The sequence below is a fragment of the Benincasa hispida genome, chromosome 9 (assembly GCF_027475165.1).
Source record: "Benincasa hispida cultivar pf3 chromosome 9, pf3_genome.v1.1, whole genome shotgun sequence".
NCBI classification, from domain to species: Eukaryota; Viridiplantae; Streptophyta; class Magnoliopsida; order Cucurbitales; family Cucurbitaceae; genus Benincasa; species Benincasa hispida.
Genome location: NC_143486.1, coordinates 27,911,864 through 27,933,936, shown reverse-complemented (window position 1 = coordinate 27,933,936; position 22,073 = coordinate 27,911,864). Strand labels below are relative to the sequence as shown.

General features: G+C 30.5%; 1 protein-coding gene across 1 annotated transcript; it reads right to left on the bottom strand.

The window, feature by feature from the left end:
* Nucleotides 1-6,149: 6,149 nt before the first annotated feature.
* LOC120086092 (phospholipase A1-Igamma2, chloroplastic-like) lies at nucleotides 6,150-12,849 on the bottom strand. Its single transcript, XM_039042533.2, has 5 exons — nucleotides 12,340-12,849; nucleotides 8,172-8,402; nucleotides 7,602-8,082; nucleotides 6,757-6,983; nucleotides 6,150-6,610 (listed from the first exon to the last, which is right to left on the bottom strand). Exons 1-5 carry the CDS (start codon nucleotides 12,672-12,674, stop codon nucleotides 6,367-6,369), a joined length of 1,518 nt encoding a protein of 505 aa, XP_038898461.1. The 5' UTR covers nucleotides 12,675-12,849; the 3' UTR covers nucleotides 6,150-6,366.
* Between the last annotated feature and the right edge of the window lie 9,224 nt (nucleotides 12,850-22,073).

Below are 22,073 nucleotides of genomic sequence, written 5' to 3'. Positions count from 1 at the left end.
CGATCGCTTAGTCAGTTACTAAGCGATGAAGTTTGTTGACCTAAACGATCGTCTAGCGCGCCTGCGCGTTAAGCGATCCGCGAGCATTTCATCGTCTACACGATGCGTGCAACAAGGTAAACGACTTACCTTGTGATGCTAAGCAATCGTATAGTCAGTTACTAAGCGATGAAGCTTGTTGACCTAAATGATGGTCTAGTGCGCCTGTGCGTTAAGCGATCCGCAAGCATCTCATCGTCTACACGACGCGATACTTAGCGATTGTGTACCCGATCATCATAACGATATGATCAACTTTTGTTACATACCCCATCGTTTAACCGATGCGTTCAATAGCGTTCACGTACTCCTTCATCTTTACGATGCGATCAACAGCAATCGCGTAGAACATCTTATGTACGATGCGATTAACCCTAGATCGCCTCCTTCTTTGAAGAACTGCAACGCTTGCCCATATCGCATACCACTCTTATGCAACGCTTACACAGATCTGCTTCTTCGACGAACGACTTAAAACTTCAAACAAACTTTGAATACAGACTTGATAACGATTATTAATGCCAAAAAACGCAGGGGCCTTTACAACAATCGCAAATGTAAAAGGATTTAAATCAAACCGAGGCTAATCCTCCCGAAAACATCCATTAATTCGTACATCCACAAGAAGTTTAACCATTAAACAGCGTAAAAATGCACCCACCATGAATGTAAATCTTATTTCATTGCAATAGATGAAATCGGAGTATCACAACTTGGCTCTGATATCAATTGAAGGATCTCATATTTAAGAGTTCCATGAGCGCGTTCGGATCACTCCGATCTCACAGTGACCAAAATACATCAATATACATTCAACATATATAGTTATGCATACAAATCTTAATTAACGGCATGCTAAGACAAAGATATAACAAGATGAGAGTTCCATACTAGTTGAAGACCGTCTTCGAAACTCTAGAACTCACCGCAACAAAAACCTCCACGCGATCTACCAATGCCCAACAGCAGCATCAACAATTGCAACACGAATGTCGTGGGGACGACACCACCACTAAAGAGCCTCTGGTATTCTCGGAGTGAAAACCCAAAGGGTGAGCTTTGGTGAATTAGGTAGAGGAAAGAGGAAACACAAATCGTGTAGGCGATAAGCAAGTGGAAGGGAAAACGCCGCTGTCACATAGCAGAGATGCTTATCGTTTAGGAGGAGCTACACGATCATGTAGTATTTATTGAACGATCGTTTAGGAAAAGGTACATGATCGTTTAGTAAAACCGGCATACTATACGATCATTTAGAGAAGCTATCTGATCATGTAGGCGACAGTGTGTGATCGTTTAGCACGAGGTAGACGATCGTTTAGGCGGAGAAGAGCTATCGTATAATCTCTTGATTTTCTTAACTGATCGCTTAGAATGTTCACCAACGCACGCTCTCGAAATCTTTTAGGCGATTGAAAGGGCAATCAAATGATTGATTCAAAAAATGAAACCATTTCATTTTTATTTCATCGGTTACAATAACCGACTCATTCCCACTAACCCACGTCCAAATGTGAAAATTGGTTTAATTATCATATAATTAACCAATTAATTAATTAATAAATATAATCATATTATATTTTATCCTATATTTGATATCACATATCTACTATAGTACTTTCTCCTTTACTTGATATAAATCATATTTATAACTAATTTTCTCCAAAATAATGTATCTCATACATTCAGTCAATTATATCATATATAATTTACCAGTAAAATTATATCATATATAATCGAACTTACTCTTGTCAATTTGAACATTTCAAATAAACTCAAATATTGGTTCTCAACTTTATCCAAGCTACCTAAGAGACCTAATGGACCTGTGGCTCGAAGCTCCAACGGTCCGTGAATAGTTGACTAAACTCTTTAGCCACAAGATCTACCATCTGTTAACTTTCAAGCATTCCACTAAAGACCAACAGCTGAACTCTTCTTACCACAGATATATTTCTGTGTCCATCGGATATAACCAATCATGAGTACAATGACCCTTCACAGATGCTCGTAAGTACAACTGGGCCAAATTACTATTATGCCTCTACAGTTACATCTCACTCCTTAAGTACCACTGATTCCTCTAATGAACAGTACAACATAGTCCAACTATGTGTGAACACCTCTCGGGCCAAGAGAAGGTATGTGGCGCCACATGGTTCAAGCCTCGGAATCAACCCTTAAGGGAGCTATCTATCTACTTACCCTTACCTCGGGGAAGGAGTGAATTCCATCTTGTGTAGCTGAGTTCCCAGCTCCCAAATCAGACGAATCCCCAAAATAGTAGGTTTGAATCGGCGAACTGGCCACTCACACCCATGCAAATCAAAGGACTACCATCAATGGCAGGAGTTCCCAACTCACTCAGGATTGAGGTCGTGTTACCTATGGTCATCCTAGTGAAGTGAAGTCTCTGTCATGAACGGTGTTATATAATGAGACATTAACACTTCGTGGTCAAGTCTTATACAAACTCTTTGTATAGGACACCCCCGCTTGCATGTCCCCAACATGAATGATTAGGATCAGACCATCTGTGACAAGTCACAACACTTGTAACCATTCCACAAAGCGGGTCACGTCCATAACACTAAGGTTTCCCTCATTTATCCATATACTACATACTATTTTGGTTATCACTCAAGACATGATTCACTTGTATGTCACCACATACATGCTTGAGTCACATACAAATAACCATAAATTTTATGTTTATTGGTTCGTTGTAAAGAAAATAAAACAAGTAACTGAGCAAAATACAAGATGTGAAGTAAATATCATATATTAACAACACAAGCATTTGTACATACTGTTTACAAACTACAGGACATGAGACTTTAGGGCATCAACCCCAACAGTTTCTAATCTATAACACTACCTTGGTGAACACTTTGAGATGAAGGATTTGGGCTCACTGACTTACTTTCTTGGCCTTGAAGTATCATTAAGCTTTGCTGGTTATTCGTTGTCTCAAGCGAAGTGAAGGATCTCATACCGATGAGTTTCATGAGTGCTTCGGATCGCTTCAATCTTACCGTGACCGAAATATAACAATATACATTCATCACATACAATTATGCAAATAAACCTAATTATCGGCATGCTAAGAACAAACAAAATCATAAGGGATAGAGTTTCATACCAGTTGAAGACTATTTTCACACTCTAGAACTCCAACACAGTGGAAACCCTCCAAGAGATATACCAAGACCCGAGGGGAACGTCGACTGTAACAGCACGATCAACGCCAACACGAATGCCGCAACGGGGACGACACCACAACTAATGAACCCCGGGTATTCTCGGAATGAAAACCCAAAGGGTAGGCTTTGGTGAATTTGGTAGAGGATGGAGGAAACGAGTCGTGTAGGAGATAAGCAAGTGGGAGAGTAAACAATGCTATTGTATAGGGAAGTGCTTATCGCATAGAGGAGCTACACGATCGTGTAGGAAGTGCTGAATGATCGTTTAGGAAAAACGTATACAATCGTTTAGTTAAATCGCGAGGTAGACGATCGTTTAGGCAGAGAAGCAACTATCATATAGGTTCTCGGACGATCGTTTCACGAAATCTTTTAGGCAGAAGATGAATATTAATTGTATCATTCAAAATGAAAACTATTTTCATTTTTAACCCATCGGTTACAATAACCAACGCTACCAACTAACTAACGTCCGAACGTGGAAAAGGGATTAATTATCATATAATTAATCAGCTAATTAATTAATTAATTAATATAATCATATTATATTGATATCCTATAGTTTGATATCACATATCTACTATAGTATTTTTCTCCTCTACTTGATACAAATCATATTTATATCTAATTTCCTCCATAATAATATATCTCATACATTTGCCAATTATATCATATATAATTAACCAGTCCAATTATATCATATATAATCGAACTTCCTCTTGTCAATTTGAACATTTCAAATTAACGAAAATATTGGTTCTCGACTTTATCTAAACTACCCAGAGGACCTAATGAACCTGTGGCTCGAAGCTCCAACGGTCCGTGAATAGTTGACTAAACTCTTTAGCCACGAGATCTACCATCTGTTAACTTTCAAGCATTCCACTAAAGACCAACAGTTGAACTCTTCTTACCACAGATATATTTCTGTGTCCATCGGATATAACCAATCATGAGTACGATGACCCTTCACAGATGCTCGTAAGTACAGTTGAGCCAAATTTCCGTTTTACCCCTGCAGTTACATCTCACTCCTTAAGTACCACTGATTCCTCTAATGAACAATACAACATAGTCCAACTATGTGTGAACACCTCTCGGTCCAAGAAAAGGTGTGTGGCAACACATCGTTCAAGCCCCAGAATCAGCCCTTAAGGGAGCCATCTATCTACTTACCCCTGCCTCGGGGAAGGAGTGAATTCCAGCTTGTGCAGCTGAGTTCCCAGCTCCCAAATCAGACGAACCCCAAAATTGTAGGTTTGAATCGGCGACTTGGCCACTCGCACCCATATAAATCAAAGGACCACCCTCAATAGTAGGAGTTCCCAACTCACTCAGGATTGAGGTCATGTTACCTATGGTCATCCTAGTGAAGTGAAGTCTCTGTCATGAATGGTGTTATATAACGAGATGTTAACACTTCGTGGTCAAGTCTTATACAAACTCTTTGTATAGGACGCCCCCGCTCGCATGTCCCCAACACAAATGATCAAGATCAGACCATCTGTGACAAGTCACAACACTTGTGACCATTCCACAAAGCGAGCCGTATCCATAGCGTTACCAGGATAAGGTTTCCCTCCTATATCCATATACTATAGACCATTTTGGTTATCACTCAAGACATGATCCACTTGTATGTCAGCACATACATGCTTGAGTCACATACAGATAACCAAGGATTTTATGTTTATTGGTTTGTGGTAAAGCAAATAAAACAAGTAAATGAGCAAAATACAAGATGTGAAGTAAATATCATATATTAACAACACAAGCGTTCGTACATACTGTTTACAAATTATAGGACATGAGACTTTAGGGCATCAACCCCAACACGAAGTATGCCTCAGATCTTTTGGTGCGCTCTGGTACCATTGACTCTGCTACGGCTCCAACACCATTCGATTCCAATGTTCGCTTGACTCCATTTGATGGCGTTCCACTTGAGGATGCCAGTCTCTATCGTTAATTTGTTGGCAGTCTCATTTATTTGATAGTCCCTCGTCCTAACATTGCATATATTGTTCACATTGTTAGTCAATTCTTGGTTGCTCCTCGGACCATACATTTTACTATTGTTCTTCGTATCCTCCATTATATCAAAGGAACTTTGGGACATGGACTTCAGTTCTCTTCCCAGTCTTCCCTGGTTTGTCCAGCTACTCTCATATTGATTGGGCTGATGATCCTATTAACCGATGTTCCACCTCTAGTTACTGTTTCTACCTCGGTCACTCTCTCATTTCTTGACAAAGTAAGAAACATAGTGTAGTTTCCCATTCTAGTACAGAGTCTGAATATCGCGCTCTAGCTGATGCTATGTCAAAGCTCTTGTGGCTTCATTGGCTTCTTGCTGATATGGGCGTCCCTCAGTCATTTGCAACTATTCTTCACTGTGACAATCGTAGTGCTATTCAGATTGCTCACAATGATGTTTTTCATGAGCGCACCAAGCATAGTGAGAATGATTGTCACTTTGTGCGTCATCATCTCCTAAGTAAAACTTTACTTTTATGATTTGTTTCCACCACTAAGCAACCTGCCGACATTTTCACTAAAGCTTTGTCTCCCAGTCGTTTTCTCCAACTACTTAACAACCTCAAACTGATTTCAACCTAACCGCCTTAAGTTTGAGGGAGGGTGTGAATGTATACATAGTCCTAGTTGGAGGGTCTTTAATATGGTTAGAGATTTTGTAGGCTCTATTCTTAGGCTTTAGTGTAGTATTTATACTTCTATATACTCCTTGTAAAGAACTTGTGATAAATACATACTTTAATAGGGTATAACTTTCTCTCTCTCTCTTTTTTTTTCCTAAGTTTTATGATCACCAAATTTAATATATCCACCCATCGCAAAATGGTACCATTGCAAAAATCTTGAAATGCAAGAGACTAAATCCAGACATTTGAAATAAGAGGAACTAAATTAAAAGAACACCCAAAATATTTTATACAAAAACACATATAAACTTCCCCTTAAAAAAATTCACCTATATGAGCATAAATACAAACCGTTGGATTTTAGAAGTTGTAAAAATTTCTTGATTAACATTTTTTTAAGAATATCTCTGCGACAAATCCATAAAATTAAGAGATCAAATTTTTCTATCGACATAGATATTTTAATTGCTGTCCGAAAACAACCCTATTTCTTTGAGATGATGATGTGTATCTTCAGGGTGACCATCAATATTTTCCCTCTCAGCAAACACCCAACGACCATCAACATATATCATGCCTTTGTTCTCATCTTGTCTCCACATTGGTGGAACCACATATTTATCTTCTAAGAAATCACATGATTTATTCACCAATGCTGGATCTCTCCCAATTGCAAGCTCAAACTTCATACCCTTCCCTTGATATCTGCATTCGAATTGAAACTAAGCTTAAACCGTATGGTATATAGAGATCACGATGAAAGGCTTGTTTAGAATGACAATGGTTAAAAAGTTATTCCAAACTGGTCTTAAATTGATATTGTTTCTCATTAGAGAATAAGTTTTTTTTACCCGGCGAGTAGATGTAAATGAGCCTCCAAATTATGTGAACAACCGGCATCGGTAGAACGTCGTAGATACGGTGAATCCAAGTGATCCAATTTGAGCTCAACACCAACGTGTATGTAAGTCCATGGAAGCCATTCAATCATCTTCAATAGCCATGGTGGTAAGTTTTCATTGAAGAAAAGTCCAGGTGATTTTGGTACTATATCATGAACATTCACTACTCTCAATACCTGTTTGTTAAAAACACAAATATTTTATGGTTTATTAAAGTTTAGATCTCATTTAATTAAATAAAAAAAATTTAAAAAAATTATTAATTTAGGTCCTGAAACTCTATAGCTGTCTTTAAGCTTTGAATTTTGATTCTATATTTAATCATTGTCATTGAATATCATAAACTACATAAGTTGTTTTGGCTTGACATGGTAGAATAAAGTGGATAGCAGACAAGATAGAGTGGCAACTCAATCTATATTTGCATTGAGGAATTTGAGAAGGGGTGATAATACATGTCATTATCTATTTCACTTTAATTTAATATTTTTATCATTTACCAAAGTGAACTTACCTTAGTGGTATTGACATGTACTCCGATCCAAGAGATCGTAAGTTCAATTCCCCACTCCGCAATTGTTCAACTCAAAAAAATGTCAACTCAAATTGACACCAAAGACCAATTCACCAATTTATGCTGATTAGTGGTAATTGTTTTGGTTTAGTCTGGTTTGGTGTTTTTTTTTTTTTTCAATTTCGTCTGTATGCTCTCACTTTTACTCTAAAGGACATTTCACATGTTTAAGTTATTTAATTCTTTAAAGTATAACTTGAAAGAACAAAAAAAGAATTACCTTTACGCCTAGGTTATTCAGTCGTTCCCTAAATCGGATGTTACCCACTCGAGGACCTGCAAAGGAGAAAACGGAAATGTGTACATCGCGACCATCTGCTGTCTTGTTCAAGCCTGTTTCGGCAATATCATACGCACTTATCATTGCCAAAGCACTACCAAGGCTGTGACCAGTTAACGTGATGCTCACTTCCTCATCCTTAAACTTCTCCAATAGTCGTTTCATCTCTGCCAAGATTTGTTCTCTAGCAGAAAATTTACAAAAATTGCACTCATTTTCCTTGTCAGTATATAAATCCAGAAACCCAGATTCCACCTTCACAGCTGGATCAGGGCATTGAATTTTTCCTGATGAAATAGGATTCAAATAATTTGTCAAATCTGCCACCCACTCTAGCCTTGTCACTGTCCCTCTCCACGCAATAACGATGTCACGCCTCCCCAAACGCTTTGAAGTCTCATCATCAGAAACTGACACGTACCTACGAGACACAATAAACAAAACAAAAAGAGAGTAGTGGTAAATGTGGAGGTTAGAAACATAAAACTTGATATACCAATAGACACATACCCTATCCAATTGGCATGCTTGCTCCACAGCTTGGGCCAACGAGGCTTGATGAATAAATTAGGCATTTGGATATTGCCGGTGGCGTAAAGGAAGCGAGTGACTTGGTAGCCTTGGTTTTCCATGCCTAGGCTTTGGAAGAAGCTTTCCAAAGCGTATCTTGAGGTACCACAATACTTGGAATATGGGTCATACACAAATGCATCGTAACATGCTTGTGTCATTTCTCCATATCTACAAAATCCGACCCATAAAGATTATTTATAAAGATTTTATCAAATTATAGAAGATAAATTATTTCAAATGGTAAAATTGTTGAAAATATTTACCAGATATAGCAAAATTTTAGAATTATTAATAATAGACACTGATAAATATTAATAGATATCTATAAAAAATTATAGAAGAGAAATCATTTCAAATGGTAAACTATTGAAAATATTTACAAGATATAGCAAAATTTTATAACTATTAATAATAGACATTGATAAATACTGATAGACTTCTATGAATGTCTATCAATATCATTGATAGTTTTAAAATTTTGTTATATTTTATAAATTATTTATTTTTTATTTTATTTTATTTTAAAAAACATCCCATTATATAACTTATTTATGAAATTTTATTAAACTATAAAGACTAAATTCTAACTTTTAAATATATAAGGATTGAATTCTAACTTTTTTTCAAATTATAAGTACCAAATCTATAATTTAACCAAATATATAGAGTCTATTTGGTTGGTCATCTAGATTCTGTTTTATATTTTCAGATTCATTGAATTTAACAAATGTGTGTTTTTTATAAACAATTCTCAAAAATGTTTTTGGGTCATGTGATCCAAACTGTGCAAATTTTTAAAACAACAATTTTATGTTTTCGTTAAATATAGAATTTGAATAATGAATTTTTAAATGCAAAATTATATTAAATAGAGATAAAAAAAATTTAGAAATAAAGTATATTATGTTTATAATTTATTCATTTTTTTTTAAATTAAAATATATTTTATATAATGTAATATAAATTATATAATATTATAAAATAATAATTATATAATTTTTTTAACATAAAACATGTTCATAAATTAATTAATAATATTTCATAGTCAATCTAATATTTAATGGATAACTACATTTAGTTATATGCTATATATATATATATATATCAAACACATTTAAAACAACTGTTTAAATTAGAATCTAATTTTTAAATTTTGCTAACAAACACATAACTATAAATATAAAATACGATTTTATTTTCATTTAATTCATTATTTTCAAATTTCTATTTTTCATATTCCCTACCAAAAAAAGGTCCTTATTTATTTATTTTAATTTTTTGTTTTTACAACTTTTTAAAAATATCTATAGACCATAATATTTTATTCTTGAACCCAGCTTAAGGTTATTTTCTATTGAGTAATAATTTTCTTTTTAAATCACCAAAAGCACTCCAAGATAAAAGAAAATTATTAGTCACATTATTCCAAATTATGTTGATTAGGAATAATAGGAATATTAGTCAAAATGATAGTGATGTACATACAAAATAAGTTAATATTGAATAAGTTCAAAGGAGAATGGGTCATGAGAGAGTTTCACAAGAGTATATATGTTTGTGAGAGAGTTTATAGCTATAATAATGTTTGTCCATTAATTGTGAGAGGGACATCACATCTTTTATTGTTTGTCCTTGGTTTTTATCCTTTTAAAAATTTTGGTTCCCCAAGATTTTTTTTTTTGATATCGTGACACAAAGGAGCAATAATTCATCTTAATTTCAAAATTTCTTCCATAAATCACACCATTTTAAATGGGTGATTACTTAGATGCACCTCAAGCTACACTCATCTTTATGCATCTTCTCCTCCTTCAATTATAAAAGAAAAAGAGTTTTAAAAATATTCTAAAAAAGAAAAAAATTCCACATGGCAGCTTGTGATTGGATGCAGCTAAGTATTTTTTTTTCGAATGTGACTCTGGGTCTGATTTGGATTGATTTGATTTTCTAAGTATTTAAAAACATTTTTAAGTATTTATAAAGTCAATCTAAATAGACCATTTATTAAGCATTATGATTTTCTACAAACGTCAGTATGTGTTGTTGTATATTTTTGTCTTTCATGCTAATAAAAGAAGGCAATTATTTTGAACAAAATTTTAATTCTAAGAATTGAAATGAAACTTTCAAAATAGTAAATACATAATTGAAACACACATATTCATGTATGTTTACTAGCTATCATCATGTCACAACACTTTCATCTTCATTGTAATGGAAAATTCATACAATGGGTTGTTTTGAAATACTTTTAAGAGTTGAGGGTATAAATGAAACTTTCCCAATGATAAGGACATAGTCTAGAACTTGTTCAAAATTTTGGAAACTTAAATAATTTAACATATTATTGTCATTATTATTCTACCTTGCCCATCCCTCTTCCATCTCTCCCTCCTTTCAAAAACTTGTGATAATGCAATGCCCAAATTATTGGGAGAAGGGAAGGGAAGGAGAGGGATATATGATGGTATAAGGATTTTTCTTTTTTTTTCTTTTTTTTTTTTATACCTATTTGGTTGTGCCTTTAAACAAAGGGCCATTTTTAAATATAGAATAATAAAATATTTATATTTATATTTATAATTTTTGATGAGAGGGATATATGATGGTATAAGGATTTTTCTTTTTTTTTTCTTTTTTTTTTTATACCTATTTGGTTGTGCCTTTAAACAAAGGGCCATTTTTAAATATAGAATAATAAAATATTTATATTTATATTTATAATTTTTGATAGACATCAGTGTCTATTCCTGATAGTTCTAAAATTTTGTTATATCTTGTAAATATTTTCTAATAGTTTTATCATTTGAAATAATTTTTCTTAAACAAACATCAACTACTAAATATTAAATTAGATATTTAGTTGGTTTGATATTGAGATTTGTATCTGTTTGATCTCTGAACTTTCAAAAATTATAAATTAAAGTCTCTCACTCTTCAAAATTTTTAAATTACATAGATTTACTAACACAAAATTGAAAATTTAGGTTTCTTTTCGACATAGATTTTAAATTTATATCTAGTAGAGTAATCAAATTTTAAGAATCGCATATAGACACAAATTTTCAATAAAAAACATAAATCTCAATTTAAGAATCACAAGGGCACAAAAAATTTCGAAAAAGAAATATAAAAGGATCTATTTGGAACGAATTTAATGCTTAATAAATAATTCTTTTTTTAATTAAGAAGATAATTGATAACTGTTTTCTAACACTCAAAAGTCCTTTTGACCTTATTTGATGGCTATCTTGTTTTAAATTTTTTTTAATATTTAAAAATTAATTTTATAAACACAAACTCCAATGGTATCTTAATTTTGTTATCTACTATTTTCGGGTGTTTTCAAAGTTGAAGATAATTTAACAACTAAACAAAGTAATTTAATTTTAAAAACTCACTTTCTGTTATTAAAATTTGAAAAAAAAAAAAAAAAAAAAAAAACTCATATGTACTTTGCTTAGAATAGATGAAAAACATGATAAAAAGGATATATATATGAGAAACACAAATTTAAAAATTTCACATTTAAGATCGGTAATTATTTTATTTTTTGTTATCTATTTTTAAAAATTAAGTTGATTTTATTTTTATTTTAACACAATGACTTGCCTCTTTTCTTAAATACAATGGTTAGATTTTCAACCAAATCTAAAAAACAAAAACAAATTTTTAAAAGCTACATTTTTTTAGTTTTCATAATTTGACTTGATTTTTTAAACCATTGGTGAAAATAGATAACAATGAAAGAAATTTGAAGGTGAAAATAATGTCTATAAACTTAATTTTCAAAATCAAAAACTAAATTATTATAAATCGGGATCTAAACATTTGATTTTTGGTTTAATACTGCTCTTATTTATAAGTTTCTTTCTTTTGTCATCCTCCTTCCATCGATATTTTAAAAAATCAAGTCAAATTTTAAATATTAAAAAAAAATTTCAAAAACTTCTAAAAACACATGGAGTTCCCTAAATAAAATATAAGAACCGTAGTATGAAATTAAAGCATAAATTTCAAAAATAAAAAATTAAAACTAAAATCATTACCCAATCGGACTTGAATAATCATTATGAAATTAACATTTAAAAAGTCGGTTACATACCTAATTAATTCAGATCGGAGAATAGGATTCATCGGTTCAAGCAAGTCAACCCAATCATTACTTCCATGGATCTCCCTCCATTTCTTGGCCAACTCAGTCTCAGCCTCAGCCGACCGAGTCGATACTTCCGAGTCAGTAGATATGGCGGACAATACATTTTTCCTGGTTCTTTTAGACAATGCCAAACATGGTTGATGAAGAAGAAGTTGAGTTCTCAATGTCCATGAACAATGAGAATCTGAAGACGAATTAATGGAGAAAAGGGTTTGGTTAGGAAGAAGCTGTGATTTAGTTGAAAATGGGAAAACAATGGTAGAAGACAAAGGAATCGCCATTGATGATATGATATTTCTTGCCTTTGTGTAGATTAAAGGATGGCCTTATTTATAAAAGAAAGAGTACTCAATTATCTCTATTTTTTTTTTTTTATGGCACGTTTTCCATAGATATATTGATGGTCTCTATGTGGCTGTTTGGTTAGATGATTGTGGTGAAATTAAACACGGTCCTGATATTGACTATTTTAAATCTTTCGTAGATCTTTAATAGGTTGATTAGAGATTCGTAATTGAATGAGTTTGTAATATAATATAATTCAAAATTTATATTTGGATTGAGTGTTTTGGATCAAATTCTTTTTGCCACTATTTTCATGTTTTACAATCTCATTCTCCGTTTCATCCTTGATTATTCACTCATTTCAATACTCTTCCAATTTCCAATAGTCTTGACCATTTTCTCTTTCTGTTATGTACTGTGTTTTTTTAAGTGGAATTGCAAAAACCACTTTTATAGTATGGGACTTTGAATAGTAAAAATTGAGATCTAACACTTACAAGTATTAAAAGTGAGCCTTCAAACTTACGCAATTGTAGAAATTGTGACGACCGTAAAAATTTGAGAGGTGAATTTTATCATTTTTAGAGCCTAGTTTCTATAACTATTTTAAGTTTGAGGGTTCAATTTTAATACTTATAGAAATTTGAAGATATAATTGAAATTATGACTATATTTACAGTGATATACACAATATTTTGCCCGTTTATTTTAAAAGATTTCTTTATATGTATTGTTGATGGGATGTATATATATTTTGTGGTGTTTTATCTTAGGGAAATTAATTTATAAATTTGTTTAGGAAGATCATGTAAAGGAAATGGGAGGAGAAAAAGATGAATTGAAGTTGAAGAACACATATATATCGTGGGTTGGTAATATATAAAAGGGGAAAATATTATTTTTTAGGTAAAGAAAAAAAATTTTTTGGTCTCTAAGTTTTCAGTATAGTTTCTACTTGGTTACCAAGTTTAAAATATAATAATTTTCCTAGTTTAAGAGTTTGATTTTTATTTGGTCCTTAAATTTCAAGATTTATACTTTTATCTTTGATTTTTATTAAATACTCATTTTCGACGCTTAATGTTAAAATTCCTATATTAATTAATTTAAAAGAATCTAAAAAAATTATTTTAAATGACAAAACTACTGAAAAGATTTTCAAATATAACAAAATGTCACATTCTATCACTGATAGACATTGATAGTATCTAGATAACTATAACTGATAGACATTGACATTTTGTTATATCTATAAATATTATGGTTCATTTTTCTATATTTGAAAATAACCCTTAAATAAATCTTAATTAAGTTTAATTTTCACTAATTTTTTATTACTATGAAAATTAGTTAAAAAAAATAGAGGAAATTTCAAAATCAGAAAAATAAGAGAAACTATTTACACAAAATAGTAGAATTTTAATTTTTTTTTTTATAGATGCTGATAAAAGTATATCAATGTCTATCAATGATAGAAACTGATAGAAGTCTATCACTGAGTGGTAAATAACTATAACTAATAGACATTGACATTTTGTTATATCTATAAATATTGTGGTTCATCTTTCTATATTTGAAAATAACCCTTAAATAAATCCTAATTAAGTTTAATTTTCACTAATTTTTCATTACTATGAAAATTAGTTAAAAATAGAAGGATTTTCAAAAATAGAAAAATAAGAGAAACTATTTACACAAAATAGTAAAATTTTGATCTTCTTTGATAAATACTGATAAAAGTTTATCAATGTCTATCAGTGATAGAAATTGATAAAAGTCTATTACTGATAAACGCTGATAGAAGTCTATTAATATCTATAAATATTTTTTTTTTGTTATTTCTGTAAATAGTTTGACATTTTTCTATCGCTAAAAATTTTCCTAAAAAGTAATTACAAGTTAATGTCAAAGATCAAACGTGAAGCATCAAGGGAATAAAAGGATAAAATGTTTATTTTAAAACTTATGCATCAAATAAAATTTTAACTCATTTCCGAGAATACAAATGTAATATTTTGAAAGATAAAGAAAAAAATTAAAATTAGAGTCAAAATCTATCAAACAAAAGAGTATTTTTTTTTCCTATATTGAATAAATGAAATATTAATTTCACCAAAATATCATAAGCCTTACAATTTAAAAATAATATCACCTCAAAGAAAATAATAATAATAAAATTATATCAGGTTAGTTACAATAACGAAAAACTAACTTTAGGGACTGTTTAACAATTAAATTTTTCCTAAATAATTATTTTTTTTGTGCTCATGCTTAAAAGAATATGTAATAACTAGTAGATATTCATAATGTATGTATAAATAACACAAATTTATAACCACCAAACCATGAGTTACAAAATTTGAATGACATTGTGTAACCTATACTTTTTTAAATTCCACAAATATATTATGATATCTTTGTAATATATATTACAATAAATATAATATTTTTTCTCTCTACTTTATTCTCTAATTCTTATTTTCTTTGTTCTTTATCATCCCTGTTTTCTAATACATTTTTTTTTTTTTCTTTTTCTTTTAGGTAAAAATATGAAATATGAAGTATATTTTTTAGGCGTGAAGGAAATATGGAGTTGAATGCATAAAATAATATTTAAATAAATGTGAATATATTCCATAAACATTAATCTTTTCAAATTTCATAACAAAAGGTTAAATGATTAATCGAAATTGCAGAATCAAAGAAATTCTAAAAACAAAGATCAAATGGATTGGAAGGTATCTAATTATCCATGTTTAGCAATGACCATTTGATAAAATAACCTAATTAACACTCTTTAAATGTATTATATAATAGCTAATTAGCTCAACGATAATTGACATAATCTTTTCTTTTTAGAGATTGGAGCGTTTGGTCTACATCCTTGTACTAAAAAAATGTATCATATAATATTTTAAGTTGCTTTCGACTAAATAAAAATTTCAAAAATAAAAAAATAACATAAACTAAGGTTATGTTTGATTTAACTTTCCAAATGTTTAATTTTGAAAATAAGTCATTTTGAAAAAGAATTGAAGTGTCTGAAAATGAGTCAAAATAGCTTTTGAAACAAGTTTTTTCAAAAATATCTGAATAAAAATGATTTTTTTAAAAAAAAGATTTTTTTTTTCTCTAATCAATCCAAATAGACTTAAAATTTAGTGAAAAAATTATTCTAAGTCTGGTGAAATAATTGGAAAAATGCTCCCTCTATAATGTAAGTGATAGAAAAGTTACCAAAGCTTGTGAAATTTCAAATACATTCGAAAATTTAAAATTAATTATAACTTATAACATATAACTTGTATCATGAACTTATTTTATTTCTTCATTCTACATCATATGAAAAGAAAAAAAAAACATGTTCATATTTTGTTATTCACAAATTTATCAATTTGATGATATATTTAGTTTTTCATTCACTCAAAATATCCCTCAATTATATTTTCTAAAAAATAATGAATATTTCAACTAGTTCAAAAAATAAGATATCCACATATTTTGGTTGAAAATGATTTTTGGATTTAGGTTCATAGAAAAAATAAAGGAGAGTGAGAAGTTTTGTCCCATGTGTATAGTTTTTTATTTGTCTAGAGGGTACAAATACAAAGATATTCTAGATGAGAATCTAAAGTGAGTTGATGGTGGAAGTATAACCCTTTCACTACATGCATGCACCACTGTCATTCATTCGGTTGGACGGATTCGGGTAATTGCACTTGGCGAAAAAAGAATTAAATTTTTATTTCTTATCCTTTTATTTTTGTTTATTATTGTCGACTTTTGACCTTTGGAATTCTATCTGTTGGGGTTTTTATCCGTTATTGGTCCGTTGAAATTCTGACCGTTGATTTATGTCTGTTAACTGACCGTTGAGGTTCTAACCGTTGGTTTTCTTCCATTAATGGACCGTTCTGTTTCCACTCGTTCCATTCCGTCCGTTGGTGTCCTCCTCTCCTCCTTTATATAAACACGTTCAAATTTGTGAATATGACACACAACAAATTTATTCTTCCTTCTGCATTTCATTTCTATTGTTTTGAGCAACCTTCTCTTCAATTCTAGTCCTTTTTCCAACGAGTGCACGCCTGAATTTGGAGGTTGCGTTAATCTTGGAGAGCAACCGGCTTAAGCGATTAGCATCGAAGTCGCGCCGTATTTGCTTTCAGGATAGTGATTCTTCCACGGGGCAGCAACATTCGTGACATCCGATTCAACAATTTTACTCTTAAAAAAGTCTATTTAAATATTTGGATCCAATTTATATTTTCCAATACCTTGAAATATCATCTACATAACATCCTAATTCATAAATTGTCATATGTTGCCAATTCCAAATAGAATAGTATTCAATTGTAGGACAGTAATATTATACTAGACAATATTTTCCCCCTTAGTTGAGAAAATAACTGAAAGACAGTTATTTTTATAATTGCTGGAAATGAAAAAGTTGCAAAACTTCTAAAATTTTAAGACTCTCAATAATTTATATATTCAAGTGTAATAATGGTTAAATCAAGATAAATAAAGAAAGAAAAACATTTATCATGTTCTAGCATCAGATATGAAACTTTATAGTTTAATAAAATATATAATTTATGGGTTATTAGTAACTAATTATAAGTGAGATGTTTGTGAATATAAACTTGTACAAACATAAAACACTCTAGAAACATTTTTAAAAGTAAAACCTTACCATATTTTTTATTTATTTTATAAAATTGTTTTCAAATATAAAAAAATGAATTAAAATATTTTAAAATATAAAAAAAATTCATTGTCTATATGTGATATCGCAATAGACCACGATAGACTATTATTTATATCTATATGTATCATGATAGATACAAATAGTAGTCTAGTACGATTTATCATATATGATAGACTGTGTTATTTTACTATTATTTCTAAATATTTTCAATAATTTTATTATTTAAAATAATTTTTCTATTTTATTTTCATATTAATGATATTTTATATGTTTTATATATTTTTTATGATGTAATAAAATCCCATCCCCTCTCAAGTGTCATTATTTGGTGGAAAATATAACACTTGGATGAAGAATTGAGAAACAATGAATGATGGAAAATTATGTAATCTGAGCAATTACTGAAAGGGAAAAAAAGTTACTTTTTTTTAGGGAAAAAAACCAAAGGACATGTGATAAATAAGATGAAATATCTTTTCAGCCAGCTGTGAAATAAGATGCACGACACACCCGTTGGAAAAATAATAATTGCACTGAAAATAGTAATAATTGTATACTCAGATTCCTGGAAAAATTCTTCTCAATAGAAAAATCTAAAATATATTTAGACTTTGTAACAAAAAAAAACTTTTTAGATTTTTTATTATAAAGGATAAATATTTTTAAATATTTTTTATATTTAAAAAGACTCCTATTTATTTGAAAAAATGTAATATTTTTTTTTCAAACTTACTAATTTTAACCGGATCCAACTAAAGTTTAGAATGTTCGTGGTTGAAAATTTTGAAATATCAATTTTATAAAAATGTCGAAAAATATTTTTTAAAAATATATATACATAAATAAATTTAAAATGTGTATATTTATGTTAATACATAAATATTTTTACATTTTTAAACTAGTTAAAATATTTATTACTTATTTTATATTCGCATTTGTGTCATTTAATTGCCAACTTTGTATGCTTCATAGACTTTTTAAGATAGAATTAAATTTCTATTTATCTCTCATGTCAATGTTGAACCCATTGAAAATGTTGACATGTCAACAATAATACCTGCAATCCAACCTTATACAAAATTTAAACGGGATAGCCTATGCTATTAAAAAAAATCTCTCAACAAGAATTAATCTTTTTAAATTTATAAGTTCATATTGGGCATATGTTGGGTCTGACAAATGAATGAGAGGGAAAATGAAATTTATTTTACTTTTTGAAAAATAGAGTTTTTTTTATCCTTTATTGATATTATATTCATGTGAAATTACCAAAATAAAACCTCATGCATGTGGATTGGCCTCTCGCTCTTTGCTCTCTCTTTCTCACTTTCTCACTCACTTTCAGTCTCTCCTTTCTCTCTCGCTCTTGATCTTTTTGTCTCTCACTCACTCTAAGTCTCCTATTGCTCTCTCTTTGTCTCACATTTTGCTCTCTCACTCCATTGCATTTGATGTTTCAAGCAACATTTCGATGGCCAGCAACGACACCTTACAATATTTTGATGGCTGGCGACGAATGGAGAGAAAAATGGAGAATGATTGGCATAGATGAAAGAAGAAAAATCGAAAAGAAGAAAATGGGAGGAAAAAATTAAGGACAATTTTGTAACTTTAACCGATGATGATGTAAGCAAGAAGGCAAAATTTCTTTTAAGTTTCAAAAAGCAGAAAAAGCCATTTTGAGGTTTGGGATTGGGTCTATTATACAATTACCTTACATATATTTTATATTCATTAAATATACTTATGAATATTTTCTTCATCAACAGATTTTCAAATTTAAATAGATTTTCAATTGAAATTTTGAGGTATAATTCGATAAAATTGCAAGTTCAAGTTAAAAATGGATAGACTTTTTTAAATTTATGAATTAAAATTGATGTTTAAAAAAATTGAAAATATTAATGCCTAATTAATTACAAGGAAGACCTTCTTAATATATATGACCATGGTACGTTCAAAGATTGAAATAATTTAGTCCACATATATATATATATATATATTCACTTGCTTATAGTAGTAGCTTTATATAGTGCCCCATAAGTATTCATAGTATAATGGGGTTGAAACACGAATACCAAGTTCGAAACTCAAACATTTGCTATTAGATTTTCTTTTTGGAGAAATAAACAATTTTGATTTATCCAACCAGAAAATGAGCTAGCACGGGATTTGAAATTGTTTACCTATACTTCTGATTTGGAAGATTGGTCTTCATCATAAAGGGGTGAAGAGAAGCGCTTTTACTACTGAGAAAGCGAACGGTCAAATGGGAAGGTTTTGAGACTTAACTATATATAAAATCAAGATCTTGATATTTCGAACTTTAATTGATATATCTATATATATTAATTATTAAAAGTCGTACTTTAATAAAAAAAAAACTAAATTATAATTATTTTGATAAAGTAGTTAAATCATAACTTTTGAAAACTCATACATAAAATACATTGAAATTTCGTGGAGACAATAAGTGTGATTTATACTTGTTTTTTATAAGAAATTATTTCAAATGATAAAACTGTAAAAAATATTTACAATATATAATAAAATTCTAAAAATATCAATGATATACGCTGACCATTGATAGTTTTAAATTTTGTTATATTTTGTAAATATTTTGTTTTATTTTTCTATATTTAAAAATAATTTTTTTTTTGTTTTATTAATTTCTAATTTTTAGATTTTTATTTCAGTTGTCATTTCTTTAATTAAATATCATCGTTTATTATGCCGATATGAATATAGCTAAATCATGTCATCGATTAATAGATTATAAATTCGGATTTTTCTATTCAATCATTTTGCCGAAACACATTAAAAAAGAAAAAAATCTCTTGCTGTAGGATTGGTATTAAGAATTATCCACCACATATTTTATCCATGTCTTTTGTCTGTTTATTAGAAAAGATAGAATAATATCTCTTTATCTCTGTATTGGTACTAAAGATTATCCATCACATTTTAATTTTAAAAGCCGCCTGTAAAATTACCAAAAATATAATAGTAGAGTAAATAATAATTAAGAAAAATGGAAATCCAACTCAAAAAAAAAAAAAATGAAAAGGTTAGTTATAGTCCCTTTTTTTTCCTTCAGAATTTTTAAAACAAAATGATAGCTTGTAAGACAAGTCAAAGAAAGATTTTTTTAGCATATTTGAGATAGGGGTTTCGAACCACATACCTCGTAATTTCTAATACACTCTTATATTAATTGAACTATGCTTGATTGAGTATCAAATAAGGTATTTATTTCATGAAAATATATCATTTTAATTAACTAAAAATGTACACGATTACATTTGCAATGACATGTTGCCCAATCAAACATAAAAGATGTGATATTATGTGGACAAGATAGGTCAAATATAAACATGGACAGACTAGTTAGGCTTGCCAAATCTAAACTCACGTATCATTCAAGTAACTAAGGCAATAATTTCGACCAAAGATTTAAGAATCTCCCCAAACCTAGATGTTTGTGAACTTAAATAATATATGTTATTAGATACCAAATTTTGGATATGGAAAAGAATATCTGGTCTTCACGTGATAGCAATGATAAATTTATAATTTATAGAAGAGGACTTACAAAACAAAGAAAAAAAACTCTAATGTCAAAGTCAGTATGAGAACTAAAAAGTTTGTAGATAGCTCATGGAGCCATAATGGTGTATTTATAAGAAATTTGACCTAGGGTTTAACTTAACCCTTTTAGGATAAGGATATCGTTTTTTTTAATCCCAAACAAGTTGGATCAAATCTTATCTTGATTTTTTGCTTTGTTTCGTCATGTCCAAGTTCATTCAACATTAGCTCCCACTCCATATTGAGTTTTGAGGTTTGGCTAGTCACAATAATGAGCTAAACAATCTGGATCTAATTTGGGTGTATAAACCCTCTAGCTTGTATTACTTCAATGACCTTGTCAATCGGCTCTCAGTAAGGTTGAGCCTCTCACCGGTGTCCATGTGAGGATGCTCATAGATTGACTCATCAAACACTACAAAAGTTTTCATTATTTCCAAACGAAATTTACCCCGACGCGGACAAAAGCGTCGACATATGTTACTTCCCCCAACGGTGCTACAATGGCGTGGAGATAAAAAATTATTCTGACGGTTTCTTTACTTCCGTCAGGATAATGCACCTATCATAACGGTCTAATAACTAACCATTGGGTGTATTCAGCTATCCTGATGGTATCATGATCGTCGGGCTATCTTTCTCTTATCTTGACAGTCGAAATAATACCGTCAGGTAAAATTAATTTTTTTCCGACGATGGTCGAGCAATCGTCGGGCGTAGTTTGATTTTTAAAAAATAAGAAATATAAATGAAATGACTTATGGAAAATTGTGATGGTTAGGCCGACGATACGAAAATAATCGTCAGGTTTTGTGGAGTTAGCTCGATGGTACAAAGAGAGACTGTCGGGTGATCATTATTATAATAAAAAAAATTTATGGAAAATGGGGAATTTATGTCGACAGTGGTGTAAGCAGACATTGGGAGGTGTGGAGTAAGCCCGATGGTAAGCAAAGGACCGTCGACCGATGGGTATTCAATTAAAAAATAGGTGAGAATTTGTGAATTTATGTCGACGGTTGTGTCAGAACACGTCGGTAGAAATTGATGTTAGCATATGCTAGTAGGTATAATTGATTGTTCCCGTCCATAGAAA

Bases quoted from the DNA above. Each gene is read 5' to 3' on its own strand.
- LOC120086092 (XM_039042533.2), bottom strand. From the start codon at position 12,674: ATGGCGATTCCTTTGTCTTCTACCATTGTTTTCCCATTTTCAACTAAA. The intron at 6,984-7,601 runs GTAATTCTTTTT...TTTAACAAACAG, and splicing joins TGAATAACCTAGGCGTAAAG to GTATTGAGAGTAGTGAATGT. The intron at 6,611-6,756 runs GTAAAAAAAACT...ATTCGAATGCAG, and splicing joins CATTTACATCTACTCGCCGG to ATATCAAGGGAAGGGTATGA.